General features: G+C 41.5%; 2 protein-coding genes across 2 annotated transcripts in view; one reads left to right on the top strand and one right to left on the bottom strand.

Moving 5' to 3' along the window:
* Positions 1-3,389, top strand: part of LOC148371175 (cyclin-dependent kinase 5 activator 1) — a 41,122-nt gene extending 37,733 nt beyond the window's left edge. Inside the window, exon 3 of the transcript XR_015849771.1 lies at positions 3,286-3,389. The gene's annotated coding sequence lies outside the window, so the exon portion shown is untranslated. The remainder of the gene's footprint in view (positions 1-3,285) is intronic.
* myo1g (myosin IG) overlaps positions 1-13,091 on the bottom strand; it is a 57,899-nt gene that overhangs the window by 22,354 nt on the left and 22,454 nt on the right. The window contains exons 15-20 of the mRNA XM_088329103.1: positions 12,282-12,448; positions 8,057-8,264; positions 7,380-7,603; positions 7,165-7,309; positions 3,276-3,380; positions 1,123-1,236 (exon numbers count right to left, since the gene is read on the bottom strand). Coding sequence (XP_088185229.1) covers positions 1,123-1,236; positions 3,276-3,380; positions 7,165-7,309; positions 7,380-7,603; positions 8,057-8,264; positions 12,282-12,448 — 963 coding nt within the window. The remainder of the gene's footprint in view (positions 1-1,122; positions 1,237-3,275; positions 3,381-7,164; positions 7,310-7,379; positions 7,604-8,056; positions 8,265-12,281; positions 12,449-13,091) is intronic.

Below are 13,091 nucleotides of genomic sequence, written 5' to 3'. Positions count from 1 at the left end.
CAGATTCAAAGTGAATTGTCTTTATTGCCATTGATAACAACTCATCCTGGAAATGAACACAACAAATGCTATCACGGGGGCACATTGTGTGTATGTTTGTGGGGGCTTGGGGGGAAGCATGACTGCCTGTGCGTGCGACTGTGATATGGTGGTGTGTGATGTTAAGCAGCAAGGTAGACGCACAAAAGGTCACCAAAACAAACTGCAGAGCATGGCGCCAAATAGCATTTAGCAGCGCGTTACATTGAAAATAAATTAATTAAACTGTACTGTGAGGAAGGTCAGAACAGTGCAAAGAAAAAGGTGACCAGCGGGTGCTCCGTGAATTGTTATCGGGTTCTAGAAGCAACTGAGGTGACACTGGGAGAGAAGAAAATAGAGAGGCGGCAACTCCGGCGTATTGCTATTTGACATAACAAGCCACCCCTGCCGAGCTTGTATCCCACGAACGCCAGATCCATCACCCATGAAATGGATGACCTGGAGCTGCACCTTGCGAGAAACTGCTACATTCCTTACGAATCTATTTTAATCATCGTGGAGACGCGGCTTAATCTGAGAATGTCAGTTGCTAGTATGCAGCTAGCCAGACGCTGACTGAATTGTTTTCATGCACTGAAATGAGAATACCTCCAGTTACGTCGTATTTTATTATCACAACAATAAGGCCATTCATTCAACTGCAATTATGTGTTCTGTGTTTTTATTTGTAGATCTATAGCACTTACTTCGTTGCAGTTGTATACTCCTAGTCGGTAAGGACGTTATCTCACGGTAAGTTTGACCCTTGGGGGCTTTTCTAAAGGTGCGTCCCTACTTTGTGGATTTTCACGGGGGTTCGAGGTTCCATATTACCTGGGATAACCGAGGGATTAACTGTACTCTACTTTGCCACGTTCAAGATGATGGGTATATTGACAAGGACATTTTTTTTTAACTAATATTTTTTTAAATGTTAGATGGTTTGCATTTTTATGGCACTTTTTAAGTCACGAAAGATCTCCTTAAGCGCTTACCTGAGTAACAAATAAAAGACATTCACATGCATTTGTTGACTTTGCCACATTCAATATGGTGGAAGCATCGGCATAAGACTCATTATTGTAACATGCAATAACTCACATTGTCCAAGGAGATTTTCTTCAAAACCTTGTACTGTTTCTTGGGCTCTAATTTGTAGATGCACTTGTCTGTGACAAGCAAGCCACGGTCAGTGCTTTTGTTGAAGCGATTCACCTAAAGAAGCAGCCGAGGGGAGAAAAGCACTTGTTATGATCCATTATTATTATTATATTTTATGACATGCCCGCTATCACATAGTCCATAATAGGCTCATTTGACTGAAATTCAAAAGCACAAAACCAACCCTCCTCCGTTTTCAAGCGGCACTTCAATTCATGTGCCCGCATTCTCCGCTGTCCTCGATACTAAAAATGCAGCCGTTATCATCCACTGGGAGGAGATAACAGTAAATTCTACAAAATAATAAGTGGTCGAATGGCTGCAATAACTTTTAGCGCAGCGTTTCTCAACTTGTGGGTCGGGGCCCAAAAGTGTGCAGCGGACCCATTTTCACTGAGTCGAAGGCCTTCTCCTTGTAAAAAAAATGTTCTAAGGAAAATAATTGAAGGTCAATTCACTCCTTGGCGGTAGATGGCAATAATGCTCCTGCTTGATCTTTTTTCCTATTCAGTCAATTGGCAACTTCTCAATTGACCAATGGCTGATCCCTGCCCCCTTTACTTACTCGCACAAACATTCAACATTCTGTGAAGAACGCTAGGGCAAATGTTACAGTTGGAGACATTTGGCAGGAGGCAATTTGTGCTTTTGGGGCCCGGAAAGATCACATAGTCGACAAAAAGGCCTGAGCTATGCATTGGAAGGTTATATTTATGATTTAGTCGTAGAAAAGGTTTATGAAAAGCTTAGGCTTCAGGCAAAAACATACAAGTCACGATGTAAACCACGAGAAATCTCATCTAGTTGTCATAAGTCAAGTCAAGTCAAGTCATTTTTATTTGTATAGCCCTAAATCACAAAGAGTCTCAAAGGGCTTCACAGGTTATTACACAGAATATTTTTCAGACGATTATTATACATTCCCTGCTCTGGAGCCGACGAGAAGAGTAGGTTATTTATATGCTATAGAGTAGAAGTGAGTTTTAAGCTTAAATTTGAACATTTCCACTGAGGTTGCAGATCGGATCTCAGGGGGAAGACCATCTTAAACAACGAGCTTGAGACTCAGCATCGTTCATGCACATTATAGTGATTGTTTTGGTTTTATTTCCTTTTTCTTAGAAAGTTAATGATAGGGGGGAGGAAAAATGAAAAGAAAAGCAACTAAAAGTAGATTGGGCCTAACAAATCCATCCCAACACGACACGGGCCCTCAGGCATTAAAGCCCGAAAACAGCCCGAGCCCAACCAAGTAATTTGATTTGAGGGGCCGAGCACAATGCAAACCCGAAATTTCATATTTTATTTGCGAGAATTTAGAAAATGGAGAATAGGTCATTTTGGCCGAGCTCACGGAGAAGCGTGCCAATCCTTTGCACATAAAAAGAAACAAAACAATGATGGGTGGATAATTTAGAAAAAAAAATCATCGAGAGAGAGAAGCCCGGACTGCACGAACCCGAACGTAACGATTGACATTACAGGCCCAACCCAACCCGAAGGTCTTAGCTCTAAGTGACATATCGATCGAGTAGAAGAAGGAAATGATTGCGAAATCCGAAAATGGTGTACGAGTATCTGCCATTGAAGCATTGCTGGTTTAAAAGTGTTATTTTTACCTTTTTAGCAGTACATTCATCTCTACCATCTACATAATATAATATGTTTTGGCGTTAAAGTACACATTTTATTAATGTTTTGAACATCTTTTAATAAGTAGCTATTTTAAAGCAGTTTTAGGGGGTCGCTTAATGTGATTTAGGCCTATATGCCAGTATATACAGTACAGTACTTGAAGTCGTTTCTGTTTTCTGGGTCCTTTTGTTTTTCAAAAAAGGGTGAATATATTCCACTATAAATTCTTTAAAGGGTGTAATCTTTTCAATCAATACATTGAAGAATTGGAAGTTTTTGTGATTTGAGTCGCAGCTTGTCAATAGGCTGGAATAGTGGGTCCTCGAGTCAGACCAGTTGAGAACCCCTGTTTCAGCGTCGCTTTGAGTTGTTTTCCTTCTCCCTTTGTCTTACTTTATTGGAGAATAGTAAATGTAATTTGCAAATGTGTGTGATCAATTAATTAACATGTGTTTCACCTTTCTACAGAATCCCGAGAACAGGACTCGACTGTACTGATCTTTGTTCCTCAGCTCCCGGGACATGCGAGTAAAACCGGAAGTGGATCCAGGGGCTTCTTGCATCTGTGGGAATCATAGGCTTGTGTTATTATGAGAAAACAGCTGCACAAAATTTGACAGGTTGGAATCCCAACGTACGGCATATCAGCTTACTCACGGATAGGATGTGAAATCTTAAAACGCTTTGAATTTGTCAAAATCAGAAATCCCCAAAAGACTCACACATGTACTAATTCAGCAAAGGTATCCCCCCAAGCACTTTGTGCCATTTTGCCATATTTCAGGCTTCAAAATTGAAGCTAAAAAACTCATTTTTTAAGAATAAACAACATGTGAGACACAATTGTGAAGTGGAACCAAATTGTTTTAACGTTTTATTTTATATTCACAACAACATAATTGAAAAGTGGGTCTTGCAGTAATATTGTTTCAGTAAATGGTCTGTATTTATATAGAGCTTTTCAAGTCAATGAAGACCTCCCAAAGCACTTTACAATGTGCTTCACACTTACCCATTCACACACCCCTGTTCTATATTTTGAGTTCATTATCTGTCGCAGTGTCTGAAATAATGTCTGCCAGGACGCCCAGGGCGTGCATCTTTTACGTCGGGCGTACAACTTACAAAACGTCTCTGCCCGGGTGGCTGACAACTTTTTCAAGAAAGAAAAAAAATGTTGTTTTTATTTTTTATTTCTTTTTATTTTTTATTTTTATTTTAAAATCAAACGTGTGCTTTATTCAGATTTTGAAATCTTCGTTCGGTTTGGAAACTTCGGAATTTCTGTACATTTGGCAATTTGCATACTCTCCAGCCAATAAAAAGCCTGCATCAAATAACTTTATGCTTCCGGACTTTCATTATAAGGTCGTGCATTTGCATATCATATTCCAAAGTAGACGCACAGAGAACACAAGAAAAATGGACAAGTGGTTAGGAATCAAGCCAAAACCTCAGTCCCAGAAGAAAGATTCGAAAGAAGCTAACAAAATTGATGAAGGTACAAAACGTAAACGTACATTAAAAGCATCGTGGAAAGAGGAGTTCACGTGGCTTGTAGCAGACGACGCAACGCAAACATTGCATGAATGAAGATGAGTAAATACAGGTATATACTGATGGCAGATGGAAAACAGCGGTGCAATGAATGTTGTAAGTAGATTTATAATAATCTTAATTTTAAAGTGTTGTTCTGTTATATATTCTGATTATCAATCCTTAATACTTTGCAACGATGTTTTTTTTTTACGATTAGTCGTCTTATTGTTTTTCAAGTTTTGAAAAATGAAAAAAACTTTGTGGCGGGGCAGGCAGAGTTGTCCGGTAACTTTTTGTCATGAGTTCAGACACTGATCTGTAGGTTTGAAGATTAAAATATGGCAAAACCTTTGGGGTTGCCAATACTTTCACAAGGCACTGTATCTACTTACACCTGATTGACGTCAGCAGAATAGTTGAAAGCACGTTTTTGGACTTGAGCAGATATATTAAAGCTGTCACAAACAAGAGAAATCCACTTATATAAAACATGATTTGTTCTACTGAATGCAACTAACTGTGTGTGACTCACAACTTGTGCCCTACATGTTTCCCTGTACTAGTTCTGTCACCAGCCATGCTGTTTGACGTGCATTTATAGGTCTTGCTAGAATTAAGTCAAATCACGTGAAAGCGGCGGCCAAAACGAGACTTCAGAGTCACGAGCTGTCACAAACGCACGGGAGGGGAGTGATTCAGGACCGAATCACGCTTGCCCTCCCCCCGAGGCGTCTCTGGAAGCCCCGTGGCCGCCCGACACGCTCAGATTAGCCGGCCCAAGAACAGAGAGGGGGATTCATTGCAGGGCCGCGGTCACTTTGTTTGCTGGCTAGAGTCGTCACATGCGCCCCACGTACGTTCATAAGAGATTATCGCCCGGTTGAAAAACAAAACAAGACATTTAGATTGCATTAAGCGTGCTGAGCTCACGTGTTTAAAGGCGAAATTAAAAGGGAAATAAAAAGGCGATTGATTTTCTCAGTCTTTTTCTTGAAAGTCACAAGGAGATACGGGCGAACGGTTGTCATCTGGCAAGCTCTCTAAAGGGAAGTCAACCCCAAATTTTCATTTGCATTTAAGTGCCCACAAAAATCAACAATCTGGTTAATTTTGTGGGTCGTAACTGAAGCAGAAAAAAATTCCCGTTTTAATCCATATCAGGAGTTCTCATTTAAAATTGACAGCAAGTGGTAATAAATCAAAAGAAAAGTTGAATTTTGTTACTACCATCAATCCATCATCTTTTGCTTATTTGGGATCAAGGTGCGGGGCCAGCAGCCTCAACAGGGAAGCCCAGACCCTCCTATCCCCAGCTACTTCATCCAGTTCATCCGACAGAATCCCAAGGCGTTTCCGGGCCATCCTAGAGACTTTCCAAGCATCTCCCCGGGGCTTCCTGCCGGTGGGACACTTCAAATGCACTTCCGCTGGTACCCCTTAACGTGGAGGAGCAGCGGCTCTACACCAAATCCCTCCCAGGGGACTGAGCTTCTCAGCCCATCTCTAAGGGAAAACCCAGTCACCCTGCAGAGTAAACTCATTTCATCCTGGACCTTGTTCTTTCGGTCATGACCCACAGTTCGTGACCATAGGTGAGGGTACAAACGTAGATCGACTGTTAAATGGAGAGCTTTGCCTTTCGGCCTCAGCTCCTTCTTCACCATGACATATCGGTTTGGAGTCCGCATGACGGCAGCCGCTGCATCAATCCATCAATCGATCTCCCGTTCCATCCTACCCTCGCTTGTGAACAAGACCTCGATATACTTCAACTCATCCATTTGGGGTATGATCGCATCTCCAACTAGAAAAGAGCATGCCACCGTTTTCTGGAGGAGAACCATGGTCTCACACTTGTTATTTTTCATCCCAGCCGCATCACACTCAGCTGAAAACCGCTTCAGTGAGAGCTAAAGATCACGGTTTGAAGAAGCCAACAGCATCACATTATCTTCAAAAAGCACCTACAAATTCTGCTCATTAAAGTTATTAACAGAATTGGCGACAAAGGCAACTTCCATCTCCCACTGGAAACAATTCCAGTCCCTCCTTTAAAAGAAGGACCACACTCTCAGTGTGACAGTCAGAGGTACTGTCCCTAATGTCCATGCGATGTTGCAGAAGCCTGTCAACCATGACACATCCGCAACATTCAGAGCCTTATTGAAATCCAGGCAGATCTCATCCACTCCTAGGGCCTTGCCATCAAGGAGCTTTTTTACCACCTCAGTGACTTCAACCCATAGATATGACAGCCCAGATCAGATTCCCCAGGCTCTGCTTCATCACAAGAAGCATGCCGGTAGCATGGAGGAGGTCTTCAAAGTATTCTGCCCACCACTTCACAATGTCCCGGGTTGAGGTCAGCGGCGCCCCATCTCCACTAATAAGTTTATTCTGTTTTTCATATTGCATAGAAGGATGCCAGTTCGTTAATTTGACTATTATACCTCACTGTTTTTCATTGTTTTTACTAATATGCACTACATACATCATTCTGACTATAAGCCAATCATGTTGCCGGTCTTTGGTTCCCACACCCTTTAGGGCGGATCTGGTTTTGTGACCTAGGAGATTTAATAAAAAAGAAAGGGCTCAGGGGGGTGTTTTAGAACCGGTTGGAATTCCTCATCTGAGTTTTGGGTTCTCTCACGTTCTCCTTGCAAGTTGAAGTTGTCTACTAAATTATAAACTTATCAACTAAGACTTTATTTTTGATGGTGGGACCTAATATCACAATGCAAAATGACATTTTATGTTGCATGTTTTCTGTTTTAAGAAGAGCTGTGTTCAAGTAGGGATCCTTACATTGGCCAGGTAGTCCCTCTCCCAAGCTCTAGTGCAGCCCCACTCTTTCCTCTCACCGCCAAGAGCAGTCAAAGCGGCGACCTTGGCTCGGATCTCGAGCATGTCTGATGGCGGAATTTTCTTCACCATCTGTCTGGCCCACCACCTGAAAACATCATGGTGACGATTTCGAAATTGCTATATCACGCAATGCAACGTCAAAGGTCTTTCCCTACCTCCGATGCAGCATGACCGTGATGGATTGAAAGTGCTTGAGGGTGGCGGGAGGCACCGGCCACGCCACACTTTTCCCGTAATCGTGCATGTTCCTCACGTGGGCGAAGCGCTGCTCCACATTCCAGAAGTAGGCCTTGACCTTGTAACGTCTGAAACAGCGCACGATGGCGTAAATGGCCCTCATCCGCCGGCACCTCATACGAGCCAGAGCCCCCCGCCACACCTGAGTCCATTTGAAAAGTATGTTAGCGCCTTGCTAACGTTGCTCTTATATTCGAGAGCACGGCTCCTCTGAGGACTCATCTAAATAGGTCAATAGCAGAGGAAAGGATATGCTAATTTCATTATGAGTAATTCAGTTATGTAACCTCGTAGTACATCTCATTACTTCGATTGGACAAAAGGGTTTAGGCTGGCAGACATTTTTCATACAGTGCCTTGCAAAAGTGCTTAAAATGAAGTGCAATGTTTTAGCCGCGATCTATTATCCCCGGTCAACTATTGCTGCGAGGGGCCTGGCAGAATGCGTGTTAAAAATGTGGATTGGGCTACTTTGCGGAGTTTTACATAACGTGGAGGTACTGTTAAACATGTGAACCATGCAGACTTGCTTGTAGTGGGGTGAGTAATAGTGTTTATGATGCAAAGGCTTATACAGTATACCAACAGGACTGACCTTTTGTAAGAAAAGCACCAAGATTGGGATGAGGGCAGCTCTCTCCTGCTCCAAAGTGAAGAGCGAACGAGGCGTACGGATGAAGAGCTTTGTATGGCCGTACGCCACATCGTCTTGGAAACCGTGTTGCTTGACGATGGCCTCCACCGCCTCCTGGTCTGAATCCATCAGGTGGTTGGGCCAAGTGTACTCGCATGTCATTTTATACCTTGGGAGAAGTGAAACCACTTAATGTACTATATATAATATAATAAGAGCACCCAGTCCACCCTGACCCCCAACCTGGACCCCTGGCAGTTTCCTTATTGGTCAAACCGCCCAACCTATGATGTCATCTCCATTGGCTCTCCACTCAGCCTTCACCCACTTCGAATCCAAAGACCCCCATGTAAAAATGCTGATCATTGACTGCAGCTCAGCATTGTATACTATAATCTCACAGCAGGTCATCCACAAACTGGATCTGCTATGACTTCAAAACTCCCTGTAAAATTGGCTAATCAACTTCCTTTTAGGGAGACCACCGGCAGTTCAGATCTGCTCTCCTGAGTTTGCAAAGCCACCAGGATTGACACCACCCACCCATCTCGCAGCCTCTTCAATCTTCTGCCGCCAGGGAAAAGACTGCATAGTCTCGGAGCCAGAACCAGCAGGCTCATTGACAACTTCTTCCATTAGACTGCCAGGACTCTGAACTCTCTTCCAGCCCTAGCTCCTCCCATAACTCCGCCTTATGGCAAATCGATGCCAAACTTCTAACCCTAACCCAAACCCTTGCTTCTGTTTGTTTTTTGTATCGTGTCTTATTTATTCAATGTATTGCGTAGCAGGGGAAGTCATTTAATATGTTATGTACATTGTGCACATTGAATGTTTGACAATAAAGTTGAACGTTGAAATAAAATCTACTCCAGATGAACATTGTGTTGAAGTTTTTTACAAATCAATTAGGGATAAAGTGAAGGACCTTTTTTTTTGCAAGTAAATCATAATCTGGGATGCTTAATACAATATCCCTCTACACAGATACCATGTAGATAAAAAAAAAAAAAAATATATATATATATATATATATATATATATATATATATATATATATATATATATATATATATATATATATATATATATATACTTTTTTTAGTACCACTTAGAAATTAATAATAATAATAATAATAATTTCCTTGTATTGTCATTCTGTGTAACAATGTACACAGAACGAAATGTCGATTGCACCTGACCCGTTGTAGCGAGCCGATGCAGCCGCAGCCAACAGAGGGCGCCGCCGACCACTTTTTAAGTCTTAGGAATGACTCGGCCGGGGCGCGAACCACCGACCTCCCAGTCTCAAAGCGGGCGCCTTACCATCTAGTGCTGAGTCCAGATGACTCAAAAGCTAAAGACTCTAATTTAAGGATGGTACTTGCATTACGGTATCGGTACTTGAATCGGTTTTTAATACCAATAAAGGTTGCTCCCTCGTGGCTGTCTTACAATCATGAACTAGAAATTAGAAACAATATATATCCAATGACTTAATTCCAAGGATACTTACATGTTGGGAAAGTAATGTATTTCATAAGAGGTGTCAGTCTGTTTGAGGACAGGGATTAGTAAAGAATTTTAATTATAGTGGTATCTGTACCAATGACTACTCACGAGTTGAGTAAGGTTCTACAAAATGTAGACATGTCTACTCTAAAACTTAACTGAAGTGTTATAGCTGCTTTAAAGCATTAACTCAGAGTTAAAGCAAATTAAAAACTAATTTAAACTGACAGCACTTCAAAACTAAATTTACTGATTAAAAAATACTGGTAGATGTTTTGATGTTTTTTTAAATACCGTATTTTCCACACTATAAGGCGCACCGGGTTATAGGGCGCACCCCGAAAAAATAGTTTTTGGTCCTATTTTTGACATACATAAGACGCACCGGGTTATAAGGCGCTACAGTGGGAACGTCGACAAAACAGTCAAATAGTTCAGTCAAACTTATTACCCCCTTAACATTCCGAAAGCTTGCAAAGACGCAAATACGTGTCGAGAACACGTGCGGATGCGGTGTCTGTACGATGTCACTCAAATGCATCGTTCCATCATTCGGATGGTTAAAGTCTTGGGATTCAAGAAATGCCAACCATTCCTTAGTTTCTATTTTCTTTTTCGCTCGCAACTTTACTGTATATATGACAATAAACACTTGGAATTGAGGTTAATTTAAAAATAGACACTCCATTACATCCATTATCTGCACCACTTATCACAGAAACATCGAGTTCAGTCTGAAACAAGATACAGGGATAATATATATAGCCAGAGTAGCTCACCGAAGTCGTTGTGTTCATAATAATGTGCAGCCGTGGTCCTCTTATATCCGTGAGTTTAGTAAATCCAGGAGAATAAAATATTTACAAATACAAAATAGTAAAAAAATGCTTTCTGTATGCCGTCAGCCACGTGCTATACGCATTCATCTTTTTCGGCCAATTGCAGGCTTTGTTTTGCCATTTAAGCCAATGCCAGCCTGTAAATGATAAAAAGGATCCGCCCCTTGACCTCCGAATAACTTTAGCCAATAGTGATCGATTCAACTGATGATTGACACGTCTTTTTTGGCCAATTACAGGCTTTGTTTTGCCGTTCAAGCCAATGCCAGCCTGTAAATGATAAAAAGGATCCTCCCCTTGACCTCCGAATAACTTTAGCCAATAGTGATCCATTCACATGATGATTGACACATTGGTTAGCCAATGAAACGCCGGTAAATAAATCCCAGCATACACCGCGGACTACTCGGCGTTTGGGGGAAAATCTAGTCGGCGGCTGCAAGTAAGTTGCAAGACTTTGCGAATTAATTTTGTTCCATAAATAAGGCGCACTGTATTATAAGGCGCATGGTCAGCTTTTGAAAAAAATAAAGGCTTTTAGGTGCGCCTTATAGTGCGGAAAATACAGTAAATTACAGTAGAAAATGTTATTTTTCTGATTTATTTGTATTGATTTTAATTTTAATTTTAAAAGTTAGCTGGGATGGGCTCCAGCAACCCCGCAACCCTACTGAGGATAATCGGTGCAGATAATGGATGGATGGATGGATTTTAAAACGTCCACAAGAAGTACTAATATCTGGTATCCATGGTCTCCCATTTATAGTCATATGTACAAAGACTCCTTGCTAGTTTGTGTTTCGGTTATCGCTGGTACACTGCTACACAGATTTTGAATTGAATTATCTTTTCTTTTGTGTATTGTGTGGAGAGCAGACAGCACAAAGGAAATGCTACCACAGGGACAGTTAAGGGAGGGGTTTGTGTGTTGGGTGGGCGTGGCTATATGTGTGCGTGACTGTGATAAGCTGGTCTAAGCTGTCTGTCAAACATCTGGGCGCGCGCACAAGCTAGTGTCTCCACTCAAAGCAAACTGGGAAACATGGAAACTGCTAGCTTTTAGAATCCTGTTACATTGAAAAGAAATGCATCAATAAATCGGACTCTAGGGAAAGTCAGAAAAGCACATAGAAATGGAGACCACTGGCGGGTGCTCTGTGGAATGTTATCGGGTCCGGGAAGTGACTGAGAATGCGTCAGGGATAAGGCAATGCCAAGTTTGCAGGTCCGGCCTACTGCTGCAGCTAGGCTAACAACTCTCTTTAGCCACCCCTGCCAAGCCTGATCTACTAACCAAACAAATGACTTGGAGCTACAACTTGCATTCATGTTTCTTGTATTTTAATCATTATGGAGACCTGGCTCAATCCGAGGTTACCCAGTGCTAGAGTGCAGCTAGCCAGCTGCCTTATAAATCACTTTATTGCACTGAAAGGAGAAGCCCTCCAAGTACGTTTTACTTTTGTATACTGTAATGACGATAAAGAACATTCATAGTTCAGCAATTCTGTGTTCTGTGTTTTTATTTGTAGATCTATTTTTGTTATTTTGTGACAGTTATGTACTCTCGGTAATGACGTCGACTCGAGGTGAGTTTAACCCTTGGGGGCTTTTATGAAGGTGCGACGCTACTTTGCGCGTTATCACTATTCCCGGGGGGTTTTGATCCTCATTGACCATGATAATCGGGGATTACTGTTCTGATATAAATATGTGTTGAAAATGTATAGGCACAGAGCTTTAAAAAACAGCAAGTTTAATTGCAATCACATTTTTTGTAGAATAATTAAGCCATAGCATTCAGTTTTGCTTCATACTTCCAATATCCATCTTACCTCTGCAGGAAGCGAGCGTAAGGTTGCCTGTAGGCGAAACCCGCCCTGCGCACCATGACGTTCTCCAGGAGGCCCAGATAGGCCACTTGATGTTGACAGCGAGCGTCGTCAAACAGCAACGGGGACTTTAACTCGTTCGGCTTGATGCACCTCACGTAATACGGCTCCTGATGACAACAAACATTGTTTATTAGTAATTCAGGATTAGTCGAGGATTACAGTCGTGTTAAATCAAATGAATGAGTCATGAAACGCACATTAAGCTCCCTCATTATTACTCTTTCATGATGCTACCTGTGGGGAAATGGGTTTGCTAAAGGTTTACAGCAGTGGGATAAAATTAGGTTAACTGATTCCGAGGAAGGGATGGAGGGATGGAGGGATGGATGGAGGGATGGAGGGATGGAGGGATAGATAGATAGATAGATAGATAGATAGATAGATAGATAGATAGATAGATAGATAGATAGATAGATAGATAGATAGATAGATAGATAGATAGATAGATAGATAGATAGATAGATAGATAGATAGATAGATAGATAGATAGATAGATAGATAGATAGATAGATAGATAGATAGATAGATAGATAGATAGATGGATGGATGGATGGATGGATGGATGGATGGATGGATGGATGGATGGATGGATGGATGGATGGATGGATGGATGGATGGATGGATAGATAGATAGATAGATAGATAGATAGATAGATAGATAGATAGATAGATAGATAGATAGATAGATAGATAGATAGATAGATAGATAGATAGATAGATAGATAGATAGATAGATAGATAGATAGATAG

This window comes from Urocampus carinirostris, chromosome 2 (assembly GCF_059441175.1).
Source record: "Urocampus carinirostris isolate Australia breed hairy pipefish chromosome 2, RoL_Ucar_1.0, whole genome shotgun sequence".
Taxonomy (NCBI): Eukaryota; Metazoa; Chordata; class Actinopteri; order Syngnathiformes; family Syngnathidae; genus Urocampus; species Urocampus carinirostris.
The sequence above is the reverse complement of the archived record's forward strand: the minus strand, read 5'-3'. Positions and strand labels throughout refer to the sequence as shown.